The sequence below is a fragment of the Capricornis sumatraensis genome, chromosome 8 (assembly GCF_032405125.1).
Source record: "Capricornis sumatraensis isolate serow.1 chromosome 8, serow.2, whole genome shotgun sequence".
In the NCBI taxonomy this organism is placed as follows: Eukaryota; Metazoa; Chordata; class Mammalia; order Artiodactyla; family Bovidae; genus Capricornis; species Capricornis sumatraensis.
The window spans coordinates 85,731,605-85,754,984 of NC_091076.1; the positions used below are offsets into that span (position 1 = coordinate 85,731,605).

At 36.3% G+C, this 23,380-nt stretch overlaps 1 protein-coding gene across 1 annotated transcript in view; it reads left to right on the forward strand.

The window, feature by feature from the left end:
* MBTD1 (mbt domain containing 1) overlaps nucleotides 1-22,637 on the forward strand; it is a 37,979-nt gene extending 15,342 nt beyond the window's left edge. Inside the window, exons 5-15 of the mRNA XM_068978005.1 lie at nucleotides 2,093-2,210; nucleotides 5,250-5,384; nucleotides 5,624-5,712; nucleotides 5,917-6,151; nucleotides 6,763-6,818; nucleotides 7,156-7,260; nucleotides 11,534-11,681; nucleotides 12,649-12,731; nucleotides 13,007-13,241; nucleotides 13,743-13,820; nucleotides 22,013-22,637. Coding sequence (XP_068834106.1) covers nucleotides 2,093-2,210; nucleotides 5,250-5,384; nucleotides 5,624-5,712; nucleotides 5,917-6,151; nucleotides 6,763-6,818; nucleotides 7,156-7,260; nucleotides 11,534-11,681; nucleotides 12,649-12,731; nucleotides 13,007-13,241; nucleotides 13,743-13,820; nucleotides 22,013-22,131 — 1,401 coding nt within the window. The 3' untranslated portion in view covers nucleotides 22,132-22,637. The remainder of the gene's footprint in view (nucleotides 1-2,092; nucleotides 2,211-5,249; nucleotides 5,385-5,623; nucleotides 5,713-5,916; nucleotides 6,152-6,762; nucleotides 6,819-7,155; nucleotides 7,261-11,533; nucleotides 11,682-12,648; nucleotides 12,732-13,006; nucleotides 13,242-13,742; nucleotides 13,821-22,012) is intronic.
* The last annotated feature ends 743 nt before the right edge of the window (nucleotides 22,638-23,380 follow it).

Here is a 23,380-nt window from a genome sequence, read left to right on the forward strand (position 1 = left end):
TTTAAGAGGGCCTAGCAGAACCACAACCTTACAGGCAAGAACAAATGTCACTTTCTGCTACTTTCTCCTATACCAATCCAGACTGTAGGGACGGAAACATAACATCCCCCAACTAAAGTGAGCATTAACTTTATTTTCTAAGTGAGCAAGCATATTGACACTTGTTTTTTTTTAATAAAATGTGACTAAAAGTTATTTTCTCCAAACAATTGTTAAAAGACTTAAAAAAAAATAAGTCAGTATGACATTGTTACACCTAACTCAAAAGGGAGTCCTATATGCCAAATTCTTTTAGCAGTGTGCTCATCTTTACACACAGCTTGTCAGCATAACCACGGCGTCTTCCTTCTTAATGAAAAATAAAGCCCATTTCATAAGGCTTGGCAGCCAAACAAAGAGGAATGGATATCCTGCCTTAATTTAATGCATACATTCCACTACATCTGTCTGCTGAAATTGGTTTATCCTCACAGAAATTAATACATGGTCTTTGTGTTAATATATGGTAGCTTAATCTGTTACCTATCTTCCTTCCAGCCTCTCCTTTTCTGATCATATCTGCTGGCAATAGGGATGGCCCTACAGTCTAGAATGATATAGGGGGAGATAGCAGAACCTGAAGAGTCCATTCTTTCCATTTAAAAATAGCAGAAAGAGGTAGTCATAGTGGATGTATTATTTTTTGTACAGCTCAGGGAGATAGTTACGTGTAACCTTCCAGAATTAGAAATACTTGAGATAGGCCACTGTATCCAAGTGATTGAAGTATATTCTTTGCTTGCTGCTTAAGGAAATAGCCATAAGTTGATTCTGTGTTTGGTTTCTAGACTTAGCCTAGTTCAGTATTGTTTGACATTTTCTTCCTGTCCTTCAGAAATTCCTTAAGCTATTGAGAGCATACGGGTTGAGTACTGTTTTAAGCTAACCCCCTTTTGGGTTAGCGACTACCCAAGATGAGCAGCCTTGCATGGAAGACATTTGTCCAGTGTTCAGATGGACTAGTTTGCGTGACTCTTGGATATCTTTGTGTTTAGTCATCTTTTAGCTTTGAAGCTATTTTGTCTTTTCCTGATTTGTTCATGTTATCAAGTCTTTTACATCCTTACCTAATACTTCTTGTGATCAGGGTTCTTAATTGTATTTAATGAGGAGCTGATTATCAAGGGCCAGAGAGACTGTTTGGTATTATCAGCATTTAAATTCCTAAATTCATTTTGGTTTAATTAGCCATTGCTAAATTCCAAATAATGATAAACTGCCTCAAATTTAAGGGTTAAAATATAATGGAAATTGTAATTTGGAAACACACTAAATGTTGGCAAATCCCTTCATGATATTCATTTAATTAGTTTTGTACGTCCCCATCTTAACCATTTGTGTGGAGGCTGATTACTATCAGATCTAACATTGAAAGTTTTCTTTGTTTATTGTAATTCCTGCGTGAGAAATTTTGAAATAATAAATCATTTAACGATTTACTATGTACGATTCTCCAAAATCTCTTTAACTTCACCATTTTAACAGCTTTATCTGGTGCTTTTGCCACAAGTCTGTTGTAACAGACTATGTTTCTGTTCTGCAAACTTAACTGAAGTTGAAAATACAGATAACTAAGTTTTGTTTCTCTGTGTTATTGGAAACCACATTGCTGATTGAAATTGTTTCTTTCTACTCTTTAGCCAGATCTTTTAAAATTAGAGGTTAAGGTAAAGTACATTCATTCAGTTCATGATAAAATAATGAATTTTTAAGTCAACTTTTTCCTGTGAAACCTAATATCAAGTTTGTAATTTGGCATTTATAAAAATCGCTCTCAAGTCTTATATTTGAGCACTATTGAATTTTGAACTGGGTGTAGATCAGTTCTAGTATATGTGAATTCTCTTCGTCTTGAGCTTGTCCCTGACACTGGCTTTTTCTAAATAGAATTCTGTGATGCAAGGGATAACAATTATATTTTTAGGAAAAAAGAATGAATTAAATGGTATTTTTAGTTTAATGTTACCATGATTGAATAATAGTGCTTAATTTTGAACCATATGTTTTAGACTTTATTTAATAAGATGATAATTTAATAATTTTTATATGACAGGCACCTATGGGGACCTGCTGGGGTGATATCTCAGAAAATGTGAGAGTAGAAGTTCCCAATACAGACTGCAGCCTACCTACCAAAGTCTTCTGGATCGCTGGAATAGTAAAATTAGCAGGTGAAAAACATGCATAATAATTCACTTTAAAAAATCACTTGTATTTGTAATTTGTAAGAAAACATTTTTGTAAATTTTCAAATATTGCTAAGTAAGTATGATATAGGGCAAAGGTTAGCAAACTTTTTTTTTGTTCAAAAAAAAAAAAACAGTAAATATTTTTAGCTTTGTGACCAAAGCAGTCTCTGTCACAACCATTTAACTCTATCATAGCATAGGATCAGCCAAAGCAACGCATAAATGAATAGGCATGGCATAAATGAATGTGTTCTAGTAAAACTTTATTTATGGGCACTAAAATTGGAGTTTCATACAATTGTTACATATCATAAAATATTACTTTACCTCTAATTTTTTTTCAACCATTTAAAAATGTAAAAACTATTATGGATGACAGTAGGTCAGATCTGTGGGCCCTGTAGTTTCCTCAACCTCTGATACAGGGAAATATTTCAGAAAGTAACAAAAAGTACTAAAAAAAAGTGATACGGTCCATAATACCAGAAGTAAACTAATGATGAAAATTTCATCTATTTTGGGTACTATATTTTCTTCAGTCCCACCTCTTCCATGTATCCTAGCCCACGAAGTAAATGTGTTAGGTATCTACTATGTTAGACCCTGTGGGCAGGTGATGTGCAAACTTAAAAGATTTTTTTAGTGAGTTTACATCTGCTAAATATTGAATATGTTTTATGACAAGGTGCTTAGTAAGTGGGATACTGTGATACTTCAGAGGAGGAGCAGCCACTCAGATAATGAAAGGTATCCTGAGATTACTGGAAGAGGTATCTTACTCATCCTACTCTTTCTAGTCTTATCTCCAGCCATCTTCCCAAAAATGCCCTGCCTGTTCCACCCTGTGTACTGCTGATAGACTTAATTTACCTAAAAATGATCTCAATTCCATTTTTCTGTCTTCAGCGCCTTCTTTGTCCTTAAAGGATCAGGATGGTCAGCATTTACAGCTATTGTTAAGTTTCACTGTACACCACTGAACAGATTTTTTATTGTTCCCCGACATAAATGATCTGTTCTGCTGAGATTAGTTTTCCTTCTCTCTCATATAACATATTCTATGTCACCTTCATTCCTTTTCTCATTCTCACTCTCTCACTTACCTTATTTAACCCAGTACAGTTCCTACCTTTTCCATGAAACATTTCCCCAGCTTATGTAAGTGAAAAAGTGAAAGTGTTAGTTGCTCAGTCCTGTCTGACTCTTTGGAATTCCATGGACTGTAGTCTGCCAGGCTCCTCTGTCTGTGGAATTCTCCAGGCAAGAATAGTGGAGTGGGTAGCCATTCCCTTCTCCAGGGGATCTTACTGACCCAATGATCAAATCTTGCATTGCAATCAGATTCTTTACCATCTGAACCACCAGGGAAGCCCCCAGCTATATAGACATTATCTAAATATTCCCTGTACCTTGTTTAAAACAGCAATATATATTTTTTGCTTGATGTTTAAATCACTTGCATATAAATGGCTCTAAAGATCAATGCATTTAATACTCAATAATTATTTCTATCTTCCATCTCTGGTTTTATACTTCTGCTATATCTAATTGCAACATATATCTCATTTTAAGCCACTTTAATGACATTTTAGAAGTGAGCCTGTTGTTGATCCTGAACCCAGAACTTAGAAACAGTTAGCAAGTCATGAGTTGTTCTGTGAATTACTGAATTTTAAAACAAAAAGTTTAATGCTATAAATTTTCAAAACCTAAGTATTAACACATGAAAATGCTAACTAAACTTAGCTCCCAGCCTGAAATACAAGTTTATTGGGCATTTTTTATTCCACTAAAGACCTTAACCTTTTAATGTTATCAAGATAAGGTTTATTAAAAGGAATAAACAATGAAAATACTTCTCATATAGCTTTTATTTCACTGAGAGAAAAATATTTTAAATAAGGAAAGAAACAAACACTGTTTGTCAAAGACAAGCTTGAAGAGATGACAAAGCTGGTTATGGGTGGCTATACATATATCAGAGGGTTTCTTTAAAGATGACATTTGATACTCTTATTTTCTTTACTATTGTATGTTTTAATAAAAGTTTGTCTATTTAAATACTAAAAAGATAAGGTTTATTAAATTATAAACAGTATATATCATATACTATTTGTTCTTCCCAGGAAATTAGTCTTTCCATTTGTTTAGTGCGTGCGTGCTCAGTCACTCAGCCGTGTCTAACTCTTTGTGACCCATGGACTGTAACCCACCCAAGCTTCTCTGTTCATGGAATTTTCCAGGAGATAATAGTGCACAGGATTACCATTTCCTACTCCAGGGGATCTTCCTGATCCAGGATCGAACCCGAGTCTCCTACATCTCCTGCATTGGCAGGCAGATTCTTTACTGCTGCACCACTTGGGAAGACCCTGTTTGTTTAGTACATGTAGATTTTAAGTGATTTCACATATCTTTATTTGTGTTCATTGAACTTTTTTACCTGGCATTTTCGAATCTTACTTCCAAATCAACAAGACAAAAAAATTTAAACTCTTAAAGTAGCCACATACAAATTATCTGAAAATAATTTGGTCACCTGATCACTTGGATAAAGCAATGTCTTTGAAATGTACTTTAACTGGATTTCTGTGACTTAACAAGGTTATATTAACTTACCACAATATCCTTTATTTCCAAAACTATGCATCCTAGTGGAACTTTCTCACTCCTCTTTTCTAGAATTTAAGAAACTATGGGTAAAATTGAAATATATTCAGAGAAATAGGCTGTGCTCTGAAAACAGTTAAACTAATTCCATTGTTCAAATCGTTCTCAGAGTTTCGTCCATATAGCACTAGTATAAGCACCTCTGGGAACTTCTTAGAAATACAGTTTCTAAGACTCACCCAGTATCTGCTAAATGATTTCTGGGGTATGAGGCCCAGCCGTCTTGTCTATTCACAAGCTCTGCACCTGTTGCAGATGCTCACTGACATTTGATACTCAGTACCAGCAGCTATATTCTGTTTTATTTCATTTGATTTTCTTATTATGTGGTGACTGCTTTGTTGGTTTCAGGTTACAATGCCCTCTTAAGATATGAAGGATTTGAAAATGACTCTGGTCTGGACTTCTGGTGCAGTATATGTGGTTCTGATATCCATCCAGTTGGTTGGTGCGCTGCAAGTGGAAAACCTCTTGTCCCTCCTAGAAGTGAGTAACTTCTTTACCCTTACTGTAATTTAAGTATCTGAACTTGAATGCAAATATTTTTTTATTTCAGGTAACTTATTTGCTAGCAAGACATACTTGTTTTCCCTATTTTTGTTACTCTTCTTCAGAATTTTAACTGCAGGGAAATTTGTTACTTTTTATTTTTTTTCTTTAAGCAAATAGCTTTTGAAGCAGTTCTATTCTTTGCTAAAGTATAACTGGTTATTTCTTTTTTTTAGCTATTCAGCATAAGTATACAAACTGGAAAGCTTTTCTAGTGAAACGACTTACTGGTGCCAAAACTCTTCCTCCCGATTTCTCACAAAAGGTAAAGACAAGACCTTAGAAAGGACTCAAGTGGCAAATGAGAGCTCTAAAAAATGGAGTAACTTCAAAGCTTTTTAAGGAATTGTTTCAATTAGTGAGTCAAATGACCTATGTTAACTATTGAGTGCACTAGATATTTTTATAGTAGAATACTAATTTGTAGACCTTTGTCATGAATTCTCTAAAGTTCTGCTTTTCTTTCAAGGTTTCAGAGAGCATGCAGTATCCTTTCAAACCTTGCATGAGAGTAGAGGTGGTTGACAAGAGGCATTTGTGTCGAACACGAGTGGCAGTGGTGGAAAGTGTAATTGGAGGAAGATTAAGACTAGTATATGAAGAGAGTGAAGACAGAACAGATGACTTCTGGTGCCATATGCACAGCCCATTAATCCATCATATTGGTTGGTCTCGAAGCATAGGCCATCGATTCAAAAGATCTGGTAAGCACCTGTCACAAGAATTCCTGTTGAAAATAACATTGAGGCTAAATTGTACTACCTGGGCATTTTTCTCCACAGAATAGCAGAGATCGAAATCAGTTGCTTTGGGCTGCTTCTTCTACCTTAATTAGGGAAGGTTCTCACCAGGAAATTAAATGTCCTAACCAATTCCTTTATATTCCTTCCACTTATGTTCAAGTAAAATCTAAAGCCCTTTCAGTCACAACTACATTTGTTTTCTTACACTTTTTTATCCAGCCCATTTGAAAGAAGATAGCCTTTCCCTTTCCGTTCAGTGTTAGTAGAAATACCAAAATTAAATGTGGTTAGACTTAATACTAAACACTTTAAAACATACTTCTAAAATTGTAATTCCCTAACTAGGGAATTCCCAGCATTCTAATTGGCTAAATGTACTTAATATTAATAGCACATGTACTCTAAAGAGATAAGAGACTTTTAAAGAATATTATTCACCGTAAATGTAGAAGGCACGTATTTTTGCCATGTTTTAGAGTATACATACCTTTTGAGTTTGAAACCTTCAAAAAAACGTGGTTTTTGGTCTTCTCACAAATGCTGACAGATTAGTATGTAACTTTTCCTTGTAGATATTACAAAGAAACAGGATGGACATTTTGATACACCACCACATTTATTTGCTAAGGTAAGAAGTTTTTATAAGAACCCTCATTTGTAAATTATGTTTGAAAGAGGGTTGTGGGTTTTTTCCTAATATTATGGAAATCACAATTACATATATTCACCTAAAAGGATTAAGACCTTGTAATCCATATGTGTCACAACTATTGATTATAATTATTCTTAAATTCTATTTGCCTGAATTCTCTCTATTCCGTAATGGAAGTCTGAGTTATAATATTAGGTAGGTAGGAGAAGGTACTTGGTATTTTCATCTTGTAAACCTTTTCAAATTGGTATTATTTTAATTATTAAACTGGAAACACCTGTAACAATAGATGTGCTTTCATGTAATTCTTTAGGTAAAAGAAGTAGACCAGAGTGGGGAATGGTTCAAGGAAGGAATGAAATTGGAAGCTATAGACCCATTAAATCTTTCCACAATATGTGTTGCGACCATTAGAAAGGTAAGAGAATAGGTTTTAAAATATAGAAATGAACTTATAGGAACTAGTTTAAAGTAATGGGCTTCCCTGGTGGCGAACTGGTAAAGAATCCGCCTGCCAGTGCAGGAGACATGGGTTCTATTCCTAGGCTGGGAAGATCCCCTGGAGAAGGAAATGGCAACCCACTCCAGTATTCTTGCCTGGGAGATCCCGTCGACAGAGGACCCTGGCGTACTACAGTCCATGGGGTTGCAAAAGAGCAGGATAGGACATAGCAACTGAACAGCAACAAACAGGAGGAGGAGGCCCCTAACATTCATTTTGACCGAAAATGGGTGCATCTCTGTCTTCACTGGGGAGAATGTCAGTAGTAATTGCAAGATAAATTTGAGTTCTCTCACCAGAGGTTTTCTTTGTATATATCTTATTATCAAGATTGTTATCTTGAGCCTGCTACTTTTATTTTATGGAAGTATATCCTAAGTTAAAGGAAGAATACTTATTTAAGTTACTTCCTAGTCAGAACTTGTCCAATACAAAATTGTAACAATGCTAGTTTATCCTCAGTTTCCTGTGTTTCCTTTTTGTGCTTTTTCCCTCCATTGGTAGTACTTTATTGCTTCTTTTCTCTTTTTCCTGTCTTCTGAAACTGTTTTTACAAAAAGATGTGGAAGAGTGGTTCTCAATTGTCAGTAGGCATTGAAATCTCCGGGAGAGCTTTAGAAAATAATAATACTATTGACTAAGCCTCTTCTCCAACCCTGCACTCCTGTTCTGATTTAATCAATCTTAGCATTGGCATTTTTTTTTAAGGTCCTCAGGTGATTCTGAAGTGCAATCAGGGTTAAGAGCTATTGATCCAGAATACACTTAAATAAAGGTGTAATTAAATTGTGACTTGCATTTCAACACAGTTTAAGCCTTAAAGTGAAAGTTGTTCATCATGTCTTTGCAACCCCATGGACTATAGAGTCCATGGAATTCTTCAGGCCAGAATACTGGAGTGGGTAGCCTTTCCCTTCTCCAGGGGATCTTCCCAACCGAGGGATTGAACCCAGGTCTCCTGCATTGCAGGTGGACTTTTTAACAGCTGAGCCACAAAGGAAGTCCTTTAAGCCTTAAGCCAAAAGAATTAAAAAGTTATGATGGCTGCCATGTCCTGTACACTTGTGTTCAAGGTCACACAGCTAAACCAGACTGACTCTAAACCCTTATTCTTCCTTTTCACCTGACTAGGGATCCAGACTACCTGGTGCTATTTAAAACATAGATTCCCATGACCTACTCTAGACCTGGTCAATCAGAATCATAAGAAAGACCACCCAGATATTTGTATTTGTCTAAAAAAATAATAATTAAAAAGTTCTCAAGGTGTAACTCTTGACAGTCAGCCAGATTTGGGAATCAGCACCATCATGTCATGCTCTGTGTGAAAGGAAAATAAGTGTCCAGGGAGTAGAATATTAAGCTTCACTCAGAAAATACTTAAAAGGAATTCTTGCAGTGCTAGATTGGTTTGGACTCTATAAAGCGTACAGTCTTGTAGAACAAGATAAGCTGTAGGGAAACATGTTTAACGTACAAGATCAACTATGATTCAAGAATGGTACAAGTACTGTTGAAATTCAGATAAAGAAGAGCATCTTCTCAGAGGAATCAGGAAAAGCTTTGTGGAAGAGAGGACATTTGAAAACTTCAGTTTGAAGGATGGGAAAAACTGGGCCAAGAAGAGATTCAGGAGGAAACTGCCATGGAATGAGAATATGCACAAAAGCATCAGGAGTGAAAGGTACAGACCACATTTAGGAAATGGTGAAAGGTTCACACACAGTACATACGAAACCAGTTGCTTTGAATATTCTGGGCCAGGCTTTTTGTTTATAAGGAACAGAAATCCCCTCAAGTGGGCTTTAGAAAAGTTACTCTGAGGATTCAGTGGGCACGTTCATAGCCATAGAAGGACCCAGGGATGAAACCTGGAAAGGCACAAACTTAGTGCTGTCCTCCGCCTCTGCGGGCCTCTTTGTTCCATCTCTGCTCTGTGTCTGTTCCACTCTTCTTTCACTCGCTCTCTCTTTCCTGGTGTCCTGCGTATTCAGTCTCCACATGGTAGCCTCTCGCCCTTCTGTTGGGCTTCCCCGGTACCTCAGATGGTAAAGAATCTCCTTGCAATTGTGGGATACCTAGATTCGATCCTTAGTCTGGGAAGATCCTCTGGAGAAGGGCATAGTAACCCACTCCAGTACTCTTGCCTGGAGAATCCCATGGACGGAGGAGCTTGGAGGGCTACAGTCCATGGTGTCACAAAGAGTTGGAAACGACTGAGAGACTTTCACTTCATTCACCCTTCTGTGTCACTGCCTTTCAGTGCCAGCTCCAACCCATGGCTTGACTGCTATCTCTCTGTATGTTAATTCTAATTACAGAGAAAGAATCTGAACAACTGAGCCCAGGTGTTTGCATGGTCCTCTGAAGGTGGGATATGAGCCCCTGATTCACTAAGCTTTGTTCAAAAGGGAAAAACAAATCCCGTATGAGTGGAGGTAGTCCTTTCTAGAGGTCTTAGAGTTCTTAAGGTTAAAGAGAAAATCAGTATATATATATATTCAGTATAGTAGAAATAACTAGGAGAACGGAACCTGCAAGTAGACAGAAAGATGATGTGAAATTAATTTGTGCAGTCTTTAATGCTTGGTCACATTGAGTTTTCTTTAGTGAACACGGTAAGCTGGTAAAGCTTTCTGGCATGAACAGAGTACATAGCAAAGGAACGTTTTAACTGTGTAAGAGGGGAAATGTACATAGGGAAGGCTGAAAGCAATAATACTAACCAACATAGTGGAGAGAGAGTTAATGGCTAGGATAAAGGGACTGAATATTGAGGGGGAGTTGTGGGGACCCAGCAATTGATTGCCTTTGAAAGGAGCTGGAGAAAGAGTTGTTGGTTTGTTGCCCTGTACTAATTCTCAGAGAATATATTCAGCATGCAGGCAAAATGCAGGCCTGAGACACTGAGAGGGTGAAAAACTCATGATAAAACTTGAGAAATTGTTGGCATAAAAGTCAACCATTGAAGAGTGAATGGGTAAAACAAGAGTTGAAGGTGAAAGGGTGGTTGCCAAAAAAAATGTGAAGCAGTGAACACAGAGGTGAGAAGATGGATCAGTAGACTATAATGTAATGAGAATCTGGGAATAAATGTTTCAAAAATGAGAAGTCAGCTGGTATGGGATATTATAAAGGAGGCTGAAGTGTTGGGGAAAAGACACTGGGTTTGACAAACTAGAAGATCATTTCTTCCCAGATAGCTCAGCTGGTAAAGAATCCGCCTACAACGTAGGAAACCCTGGTTCAATTCCTGGGTCAGGAAGTTCCCCTGGAGAAGCGATAAGCTACCCACTCCGGTAATCTTGGGCTTCCCTGGTGGCTCAGATGGTAAAGAATCTGCCTGCAATGTGGGAGACTTGGGTTTGATCCCTGGGTTGGGGAGATCCCCTGGTGGGGCCCATGGCAACCCAATCCAGTATTCTTCTCTGGTGGATCCCCATGGACAGAGGAGCCTGTCAGGTTACAGTCCATGGGGTCGCAAAAAGTCGGACATGACTGATGTAACTTGAATTGGGTCTCTGGGTGAAGAGTATTTAGGAATTTGTTGTATATACCTTTTTTAAAGTGTGAACTATTTCAAAATAAAATACTTTTCATGTAAGGGGAATTGGGAGACATGGAGAGGTTTGTCTTGAGAGGCAAAGGAAGGACTACTACGTAGAGCAGCCTGATACGCAAAGGATGGACTGTGAGGTCCCTCACGCAGCTCCTATCGTGGAGCAGCACAGTTATCCAGAGCATGGAAGAGGTAAAGTCGGAGCTTGAGGAAGATGGGAAAAGTTTAGGAAAACTCCACTGTGTGAAAATCAGAAGGATATAAGTAGAGTCCCTACTGAATAAGATTTAAAGCTTAGCCGAGACTAGATGGTTGAATTGTAGAAGAGCACTCAGCCCTGTTTCGTGCCACAGGAGAAAACAGCCTTGGCCCTTGTCAGGAGCATGTTTTCCTTAGACCTCTAAAATCACTTCCCTGTAACCACGCTTTTATTTGTGGCACACACTAGAATTTATACAGATTAGTTTTTCATTATAATTTCAGTTATTTAAGAGAGTTCAGTAAACATTTCTCACTTTCACGAGATCTTTATGTAATAGACTTTGCTTTCTTTTAGAATGTCACTTAAAGGATCATTTTTATAATAGTGGTACCTAATTTTAAATACTTGGAATTCTCTTAATTTAAAAGGTGCTGGCTGATGGATTCCTGATGATTGGGATCGATGGCTCAGAAGCAGCAGATGGATCTGACTGGTTCTGTTATCATGCAACCTCCCCTTCTATTTTCCCTGTTGGTTTCTGTGAAATTAACATGATTGAACTCACTCCACCCAGAGGTACTTTTTTCTAATCTATACAGTGGGTATTCATCCTTGTTTTCTTTTTACATAGTACCTGTTTACACTGTTTACCACAGCCCTAGATTTCTTTTTATTTTTAGCCCTAGATTATTTGCTGTTTGAAAATATAATATGTATATATAAACATATGTGTGTTACATATGTATATGTTTATATCAAGAGCTGTGTGGTGTCTGAAAACATCAAGACCTGTAACCTAACTAGCTTTAATAAATTGGAGGAGAATTTTTCCTGAGCATTTGTACATTTTATAATAATTGGTGTTCTCAAGCCCTGTTAAGATGATGATGTAGGCTCAAAGGGCTATCGCATACATAAACTTTTTAAAAAAAAATAGACTGTAGCCTTTGAGAGAAAGCAAGTTTTCATCTTTAGATTACTGTATGAGGAAGCTCCCTGGCATTCCAGTTGTTAGGGCTTGGAGCTTTCACTGTCAGGGCCCTGGGTTCAATCCCTGGTTAGGAAATTAAGATCTCACAAGGCAGGTGGTATTACCAAAAAAATAAAATAAAAATTACCATATGACTTTAAAAAAAATGACACCCTTAAATAGTTCATATGGCTTAACCAGTGACTTTCCTAATTTCAATATCTGAGCCTTGGATTTTTCTCTTAAGAAGGAGAAAAGCCAAACAGAAGACTGTAAAAACAGTATTTGCCCAGCCACTGTTCTTACAAAGAAAGAAAAATATTACTGGAAAATATTAAATGTTAGACTATTCTAAGCCTAGGATTGAAAAGCAAAAGTCTAGCTCTTATAGGATACTTGGGTGCACCTGTTTCTGTCTATAAAAACAGGAAGAGCCATATAACAGGGAGGAATTATTGTACTCTACAGCATTAGCTCATGAGATTGTAATGTGTACTGAATTACTTTATATCTGCATTTTTATATTACACTAATTTTAAATGAACTTCTAGTTAAACTAATTGTGTTTTCCAGGTTACACAAAGCTTCCTTTTAAATGGTTTGACTACCTCAGGGAAACTGGCTCCATTGCAGCACCAGTAAAACTGTTTAATAAGGTAAATTTAAATAAACACATACATATTAGTTAAACAGTGTAGGTATTTCCTTTACATAGGAGTTGAAATTTGTTTCCAAATTTTGTTTCATTATTAGGAATGAATCCATTTCCTAACTAGTTCTTACATGCTTCACCTTCATATGTTTCAATAAAGGATTTTTTTGGTCTAAATTGTTAATTGGTTATGTTACTTCTCTATTTTTCTATCCTAGTGATGATGGAGTTACACATTATTCTTTTCACCAGTGTTAATGTTTTGCTTCTCCATGTTAGGATGTTCCAAATCACGGATTTCGTGTCGGAATGAAATTAGAAGCAGTGGATCTCATGGAGCCACGATTAATATGTGTAGCCACAGTAACTCGAATTATTCATCGTCTCTTGAGGATACATTTTGATGGATGGGAAGAAGAATATGATCAGTGGGTAGACTGTGAGTCCCCTGACCTCTATCCTGTAGGGTGGTGTCAGTTAACTGGATATCAACTACAGCCTCCAGCATCACAGTGTAAGTTGGTATAAGAAAAGGTGTCCTTTTGCACAAATCAGCAATTCTGCAAGGACTGTCTTCACATAAATCATCTTGTGAGCTTACAGGACAAGAATATACCTATGTCTGATTGGTTGCCAGGTAAGATCTTACCTGATAAGACTCAACCATGATATCACAGAATCCGACCGTGTGTGCCATGGCAGTGTGAACTCAGTAGTCAGTTTCTTAATGACTATAGAAACACAACATTAAGAACATCCACCGAATTAAACTAGACTTCCTTTAGTGAGTTTAAAGTTACAGACTAAAATTTATTAACATATAAGAAGTGCTTATTGAATAAATAATGAAATCTGTCTGGTATTGAGGTTCATGGTTTTGCAGGAACAATGACCCTTATTTTCGAAGCATTGTGTACTTTTATAAACATCGTTGTCTTGGTAAAGGTAGTTCATCTGAGTTGTATTGAGAGTTGTAAGAAATTATCTGATATCAATTTTCTTCTTTATTTTTCAGCATCAAGAGAAAGCCAGTCAGGTTCATCAAAACAGAAGAAAAAGACTAAGTCCCAGCAATACAAAGGACATAAGAAAAGTGGGTCACCACATGGTGTTTATATACATTTCCTAACTTGTTAACCAACTGGGGTCTTGGTATCCTTGCATAGAAATGGGATCCCTTGTGAGAGCTGATAACTGTGCATTCTGTATTATGCTTAAAGGTGCAGTATGCCATAAGAGGCAGACTTTTTAAAAATGAGAAGCACTTGTCTTTGATTGACAGGAGATTATTACCATAATATTTAATAGATGGTAAAGAGTAGAGTCTATGAATGATTTTTGAGGTAATAGGTAAACCTGAAAATTAGTCCTTTTTAAACATTTTTTTATTAAAAATAAAAACAGATGTTTGGTGCTTACAATAGACTTGGAGACTAAAAAACCTATTCTTCTAAACCAAAAAACTCTTTCTAAAATCTTTCCCCCTCCATCATAGAAAGCTATAGATTTTTTTCTCTTCGTGAAACTTGTCATGGAATATTTCATCCTAAGATAAAGTTATTTTGTTTTTCATTTTTTTGCTGGGGACTTAGAGCACCCATTGCAGTGGTGCTTAGTTTCTTCCCTACATGAAACCCAAATGGGTCTCACTATAGTGATAACCGTCAAGACCTATCTCTTACCGTCTTTTATATTGTAGATGTAAGTCTCCCATAGACCCAGAATTATTTTGCTTACTGGTTGCTTACCATGGTTGATATTTACCTAAAAGAACTCCAGAGAACATGGCCCAACCAGGCAGATTAAAATGATTTCCAGTTTATCAGAAACTGATTAGCAAGAAGTCATGTGGTAACTTCGTGTCAGTGGACTAACCAGAGCAGGTGTGATCACTGAGCTTTCTCTAAGACTGAATTAGTACAAGCTGCTTTGCCCTGTCTTTACATTTAATTGGACAAGAATTTGAGATTTCAGAATTTTCTTTGCAATGTGTTGAATTTAAGAATGTTTTTTACTACTCAGTGACTTTATGACATCTTTTAGAACAAACTTCTGAGCATTGTATACACAGTTCACATACCTCTCTCAGTGTGACTCTTACTGGGTTTGTTATGGTTTATGGGGTTTAATCATTTTGAATTAATAGGCTAGGGACATGGGAAGAAATATGAAATTAATGAAGTGATAATATCAGTGTCCCAATTTTTAGTGACATTTAATAATGTGTGTCACTAAATGGGACATCAGATTTCTGGATTAGCTGAAAAAATAAATATAAAACTAGAACATATTATTTAATATTTTGATAGCTCTTAATACTGCAACATCATCTCTAATGCCTTTAAATTGTCTTTTGGACATAGAAAAGAAAAAAATTATGGACTCACAGTCCCTTATTAGAAATCCTAGAGATCAAATGCACTTTGGAATTTAGAATTCTGGGGGTGTTTTTTGAAAGAAGTACAGTGTGTGTAGCATATGTTATGTAACACCCCTTGCAGACTCTGCAGCACTTTGAAGCAGAATATATATAAATAGTAACATTTAATGGGCCAAATAAAGATTATTATAAATAGTATCACCAAGTGAGGTCTGATTTGGTTGCCCCAAAAAAACTTTAAATTTCAGAATTCAGGATAAGGAATTGTAGTCATGTGTGAATGAAGAGCATTCTTCATTTTAAGATACTGTCTATTCCTTTTATTTTTTCAATTACTCAGCAAATAGGTTATTAGAAATTTCAAAATAAGAAAGAACCTGGGGTCCAGGAACCCTGCGTCGTCCACTGCATGCAGATTTTTATCAGTCAGACCACAAAACCTTTTGTTTTTAAGTTTATCTACGGATTATTATATCCTGGCTCTGTTGTTTCATCTTATGACTCTGGTCTTTCTACAACCTAAATCATCTACTGGTATGTTCTTTGGTAGGGCTTATTTTTTACAAAAATAATTGATTGACTTCATTGTTCTAGCCTGTTTTTTAATTAGCTGTGTTCATTCTGTAAAGGGATAACTATTAACCAGTGCTCTCGAACAATATGAAGAATGTTCTGTCAAGAGGATCATATAGACTGTTGTCTACGTACGATCTGTCCAATCTGAAAAGTGTTTTTTCCCTCAAAGTTTAATAATTCTAGAACAGGAAATCAGCACTCATTTCTGTACCATCTTCAGGGGCTGTTGTAAGCAGTAGAGAATTGAAGATTCTCCTTGCATTTTTACCTCCCAAGTGTGTAGTGCAGTAGACTTTTTCATCTGAATGAATGCTACAGGTGATTTTGGTTTGAGAGTTGAATGTGTACTTATAGGAACTTGATTTCCAGATCATTTTACATATTAATACTGTCTGACTTAGATTTGTCTTTTAGTTCTGATTTTGCAAAGCAAATTTCTGATTGCTCTTTCCTGAGTTATTTGTTAACTCTGGAATAAAACAGATAGAACTTATAGTCACAAAGATCTGTAAGTATCCTTCAATTTTTAACCAGATAAATGCGGTATGCTTGATTGTTCAGTCTTTGCAAAGCTTAAAGTATTTATTTGTTGGTGGTGAAAGTATTGTAAAAGTCTTTGCAGGCTTATGTGTGCTAATGAAACTATAACCAAAGGCTGTTTGAAAAGAAATTAAATTGCTTAAGATCTTGCAGGCCACGAATCTTTAAATTTTAGAACTGCTTCTCAGAGTTAAATTTTTTTTCTAAAAAAGTGAATTATAAACCAAAAGTTAGGGAAACATATACCAGTAAAATTCTGCCACTTGTGTAATTCATTAATTAAGCTGTTTGATTTCTCCCTGAAGGACAGTGTTTGGGCTTATATGGGCACAGTGAAATACCTACAAGTAGGGTTTAAAATTCTCTCTACCCTTGGATTTTCAGTCCCCCTCAAACTAAAATTTTACTTGAAAATAGTTAGCCAGCTAGCTGTTCTCCACACTCAATGCTCTCTGTCATTCATTTTGCTTTGTTTTGTTTTAAATTGATTACAGAGTCAAGAACCAGGATTACTAGACTCAGAGAGACTAGAAATAATCTCCCCTATCATCCACTCGCCAACACACACACACACCCACCCACCCTTGTATCACACACGCACACACCCTTGTTTTCAAAAATACGAACCTTGCATAGTTGGTTCTCTTTTCACACGTACACACACACACACACACACACACACACACACACCCCCTTGTTTCTCACACACATCCTTATTTTCAAAAATACAAACCTTGCATAGTTGGTTCTCTTTACACACACACACACACACACACCCCATCCACCCCCACACACCCCCCCCACACACACACATACACACACCACCCAACCACCCACCCACCCTTGTTTCTCACACACACACACATCCTTGTTTTCAAAAATACAAACCTTGCATAGTTGTTCTCTTTACACACACACACACACACCACCCACCCACCCTTGTTTCTCACACACACACACATCCTTGTTTTCAAAAATATGAACCTTGCATAGTTGGTTCTTTTTTCACAGTATCCTCTGCAGTACAGCCTTTCCTAGTTATGATACACTTTTCTTCCCACGCATGTAAGTAAAAGCTTACTTTAGTTTAACTTGATATTTAGAGAGGAAGATGCCAGTTGGGAAGAAGCCTGTCAGTTTGTCAAGCCTGCCCATGACAGGTGGGGTGCGGAGGAGCTTCTCTGGTGACGAAGAGTTGACTCCTCCTCCATATCGAACCCTTCCAGCACAGACAGCCCCGGAGGCCTTCCCACCTCCCCGCACTAGCCAAGAGTTCAGTCCCAGCCTCAAAACAGGTAATTAGTCACATCAACACTTCAGGTGCTGCAGAGGGCCACAGTCTGGGTGAGGGTGGTGGGGGACAAAGCATGGTCTCGCATGACAGATGCTGACTCATCACATTTTTCTTTTTCTTTCAACTGAAAAGTTCATTTTCACTAGTCCTTGGTAGTTACTTCACTAAAATGAGTAATCAGGAAAGGATTTTTATTTTGTTATAAGCCACTTTTGAGCTTCAAATTCAGGTAAAGCTGTAATTTCAGGTTAAACGGAATTTGTGAGATAACTTGTACTATTTCATGGTTTTGTTAAAATGGTTGAACATATTGCATTGCAGAATTCTGTATGACTTGACTTCAGGGAGAAATATGCAATAAGGGATCAGTATGATTCATCAGATCCAAAAACAAGGCTTTCTTCATAGCATTTCTCACTCAGTAAACAGATGTGTTTTGTATACCTGTGTAATTTTGATCCTGGTAGTAACATTTACCACGATCTTAGTTGAATACCATGAATTTGGAAATAAAATACCTGTACAGTTTGGGTAATGAATTTGAGTGAAATTTATTTCGGTATGAACATGAAATATGTACAGTGATTAATGTTTAATTCAAGCTGAATTGGTTAGGATAAGCTGGTAGAGTAAGGAATACTGCCCTTTGTCGTTGCTAACAACAAACATGTTGCCATAGAATGTCAGAGAATCTTCACTTACATATGATGAATCTTAGACGTGAGTACAGATCAAATAGCGTCAAAGTTGTATCTAATTTGGCATATATTCTGCCATGTGTCCTACCTATTGCTTGTAAACTACATTTTTTCATCCAATTTTCATTTTTTAAAAAGCCTTGCATTCTTTCAAATCCCTGTTGAAAGCCCTGATGAGCCTTAGTGTCTAGCTCTATTTTCTTCTCATTACTCTGTTTGCACCTGAAGTTGTGATCAGCCTTTTTTTTTTTCTTTTCTTTTTTTTCATTTAAGGATGTGTTCTTTAGCTTTTGCCTTCTTAAACAGTATATTAGTTGATCTTTATCCTTCCCAGTCTGTTTCTCTGAAGATCACTCTCATATCTTTATATCTAGAAGAAATTACAGTACTTCTTTTGTGTAAGAAATGGATTAGGACTGCAAATCCAAGTTTATCTGCTCTTTAATACTTTCAAATATCAAAAGAGCATTTCAGCTCCTTGTTTGTCTTTTTAACTTTTTTTTCCTTTTGTACCTATTATGAACGTCTTCTATAACTTAATTAACTGTAGATATTGTGAACTCTGGATATATTTGATTTTTACTGCATTTTAGATGTTTTGTTTTATGCATTAGACTGATTTTGAAGGTGTATGTCACATTTTGTGAGAGAATTTGACTTTTAGGATTGGTAAAACCGAGGAACTTGGAGTAGACATATAGGGTAGAGCCCACAAGGCCTTCTAATGACTTCCCTTTCCTCTAGACTTTATCATGTGTGTCTTCTGAGCTGGGGGCACATTTGTGGGACTTTTGTGTGGTTTTACTCTGGTGAAACTGTGCAGGGACTGTGTTGCTGGCCTAACTATAGTTCGTTTAGCTTTTGCAAGAGTTTACTACTTACGGACTTCTAACTAGAAAAGTGTGATTTCTGTTTACCTCCTGAAATGTTAGTGATTAGAATCAGCAAAGTAACATCCTTTTAAAAACAGAGCCAAGAAAATACATTTGTGTAGAAAATGACATTAGCCACAGGGTCTATTTTATTTCATCCATCATTCATTGACAGTAAAGCCTGTAAAGAAGAAATAATGAGTGTGAAGATACCAGACAGGCTTTATTTTAGGTTCCATGAAAACTCTGAAACTTTAGATAAAACATCCCACATCTCAGTGAATGTTTCATGTTTCTCTACATTTTTTAGAACATTGTTTCCATATATTAACATGAGTAGAAGCATAATCCAGAACTTTGTTGTTAATAATAAATGCAAATAGTTTCAGGATGTGCTTTAGAATCTCAATTTTCTTACATTAAAAAAAAAAGCAAAAACATCCATTTGAATGGAACATATTTAGTCTTGAAGCACAGTAATTTCTCATTCATTTAGCCATCTGATCATCATATAACAAGATATTGTTTTAATCAAGCTTTTATTGTGGGTACTGCACCTTTAATGAAATTTGTTTTTTTTTCCTTTTCCATGTGTTTATTTTCATATCTAAATGTCTTTAACAATTAATCCATGTTGGTTTGATTTGAAGGATACTGTTATGTGTTTGATATCCTCCATAAAAGCATTTTTTTCATATTAAGTAATTTTTAAAGGATTTTTTAAAAAAAGCAAGCAGTCATGTTTGCTTTACCTTTTAACAGTCTGATTGGTATGTGTTTCGCTATTATTATACAAATAGTGTATTCACTTTTCTGTCTTTGGACTTAGATTTTTTAACACCATTACCAAAGCAAAATAAAATGAATTAGCATATCTCAGATTATGCTTGTTTTTACTTTCTTCCTTATTTTTTAAAGATTATTTATTTATTCTGGGTTATGTGGTGTCTTCATTGCTGTACAGGCTTTTCTCTAGTTGTGGCGAACAGTGGCTACTGTCTTGCAGTGCACAGACTTATTGAGGTGGCTTCTCTTACTGTGGAGCACAAGGTCTAGGGAGCACTAGCTTCAGTAATTGCAGCACATGGGCTCAGTAGCTATGTCTCCTGGGCTCTAGAGCACATGCTCAGTAGTTAATGACACACAGGCTTAGTTGTCCACAGCATGCGGAATCTTCCCAGACTAGAGATCGAACCTGTGTCTTCTGCATTGACGGGTGGATTTTTACCACTGTGAGAAATGCAGAAGATTTTTCTTTAAATTACCAAATAAGATGTCAAAGACCCTTGTTTTTGAAACTAATATTTTATAACTGAAATCAAGAAACAAAGTGGTTTTCTATCATTATTTTGACTTTAAAAGTAGCCCCTTTAGGGAATTCCCTGGTGTACAGTGGATAAGAACCCCCTGCCAAAGTAGGGAATGTGGGTTTAATCCCTGATCGAGGAAGATTCCACATGCCCCAGAGCAGCTAAGCCCATGTACCACAGCTACTGAAGCCTGCACACGTAGAGCCCATGCTCTGCAACAGAACCTACCACAATGAGAAGCCCATGCACCGCAATGAAGACTAGCCCCCACAAGCCCCCCGCAAGCCAAGGCCAGAGGAAGCCCGTGTGCAGCAAGGAAGACCCAGTGCAATCCAAAATCATTCTTTTCTTTTTTAAGTAAGAAAGTAATTTTTTCTTCACAGAGTTCTAATAGAAAGTAGAGGGTGGGCTTCAGGGCAAGTGTTTAGGGCAATCTGAAGTTACTGGCGAATTGTGTTGAGGTAACTTAAGAGATGTTTATAAAAGAAGATAGGAAAATCGGAGAATTAAACTGCCTAAACTTTTGCCTAAGACTAGTGCTGGGACCAGCAAGAAAAAAATTTTTCTTTCTCTTCTTGCTTGTCCAAGCATTAGAAAGAGCCCTCCTGTCACTAAAAATGCTGACTAGCATGACTTTAGTGGCTACCAAGAAACCTAAACCCCACTGACAATACTGGAAACTGGAAAACATTTGTCTATAAAAGTAAAGACCTATTGGAACATGACCTGTTCATAAATTAAGGACTGCCTGTACTGTTGTTTCTTTTCATTAAAAAAAAAAAAGGTCTTCAGATAAAAATGTGGACAGGCAGTAAGTACTACTATTAAGTGATCCCATTCTCTTTTAGCTGCACACTGCAAGGCTTGCAGGATCTTAGTTACCCAACCAGGGATTGAACCCATGCCCTCAGCAGTGAAAGCAGAGTCCTAACCCCTGGATGCTAGGGAATTCCAAGTGTTAGCTGTTTTATACCAGTGACTGTCACACTGCTGATGTCAGTCAATTTCTGTTTTACCCGAAATGATTACTTAAGTTTTTCTTGATTTTAGTTTTAATACAGATGTTTTTACTATTGGGTTTATTATTTATTTTTATAAATATACAAATTGTATGTAGATCATATATTTTATGATATTTTTAATACTGTTTTAAAATTAGATTTTATCTTTTTTTATGGAGAGTCTTTAACAAAGGTACTCCTTGGAGATAACATATTAAAGTCATATTTATTGTGTTACTTACTATAGTTCAGAACTATCCAAAAAATACATCATTTATATAGGCATTGACATAAAAGTGAATACTTAATCATGAGAAAAATTCCAGTCAAATGAGTGATCAGTATCACCTTCAACATTTCATTGACAGTGTTCATTTGTGCAGTGTCCAATTTGTAGTGTTGTTCTTTTTTGAAATTTTTCTCAACTACAAATACACTTTGAAAATTAAAAGTAATTAAATGCTCCTCCTTCAGGGGCAGTTAGTTTTAAAATTATTGAAGACATGAAGAAGCCTCTTATTAACTATAAAGCTGGTGGAACATGAAAATTAAAAGTAATCTGAATATTCCAGAAAGACTTAATAACATCTTGTATATTTATCTCTTTCTTGCAGTGACTACATTGCAGCTGAAAGAGGAGTTGATAGATGGAGAGGATTATAGTTTCCTCCAAGGAGCATCTGATCAGGAAAGCAATGGCTCTGCCAACTTTTACATCAAACAGGAGCCTTGAGGTTGCTCAGAAACTGAGGGTGGGAGGGAAAGAATTTTACACAGGACTGATTTTATAATCAATCCAGCTGTACAGCGGGGCTATTCTACTGGGACATTTTGCTAAACATAGAAAATTTCAGTTCCAGATTTTTCAAGTGGGTAGGGAAACTATTTTAGCCTTGGGGGGAAATTTTTCAATTTATAAAGATGGACAATTTTTGTGTTGTATTTGAAGCTTTTGAAAGAATTTTGTAATATTTTCCAAGTTTGGATTTATGTGCATTGTTAACAAGAATTGAAATTCTAACTTTTTTGGTAAGATTAAAGTTTAGGTAGCAGGATTGAAGGAAATGACTTAAGAAAGATACTGTTGTAAATGCAAACGAACTGTCATTACTAATGAACCTTTTTGGTACCTGTTGGGAGATTTTGGGATTTTAGAAGTTAGGCCAGTCACATCTCCAGCTTCCTCTGCTGCAGAATATGCAACTGAATCCCCGCTGTGGAGAGCTCATCACCACATAAATCATGGAAGGGTAATTAATTCTGCTTGTTGGCATTTTATTGCAGCCCGTTTTAAATATTTGTACAGAAGTGTTTCATTCTGTGAAAATTCATTTGGAGTTCTATATGAAACTGGAAGAACTCTGGATACTTTATATGTTCTCTTTTAATTAAAAATGAGTAAAATTATCCTAACACTAAAGTGTTAAACTGGAATGGTTGACAAGATATACAAGATCTCGGTCTACATGTTGAGGGATTGGGGAAAATGCAATATTGTCCTAAGTTTATTTTATTTTCCTTACTAAAAAATATCCCACAAAAGGAATTCTTATTAGTTCTCTGCCATTTCTCTCCATCTGTGAGATAATACTTGTATAACTACACCCCAAAACTTATGTGTTCTGTATTACCAGGAGAATCAAAATTATTTTTAAAGCCAAGATAAGTCTAGATTTCAAAATCATTCCTGCTCTGCTTTTGACTATCCTGGATTTGTTAGAAAACTAATTTGAAAGAGAATTTAATTTTCTTAAAATTCCATATATATATGTAAGAATTGTCTTTAACTGTATTCAGATTTAATTTTAACAGTAATAACTGATTTGGACCATTTCAGACATTCCCTATTTTTAAATTCACATGGCTTCATTTAAGAAAGGATGTAAGGGTAAATTGGTGAAAGGTTTGCTCTCTGCACTTTTCTGGCTGAGTTGTGACTGAATGAGAGGGCTTTAGCATTTACCAGTGAGGTTCATAAACTC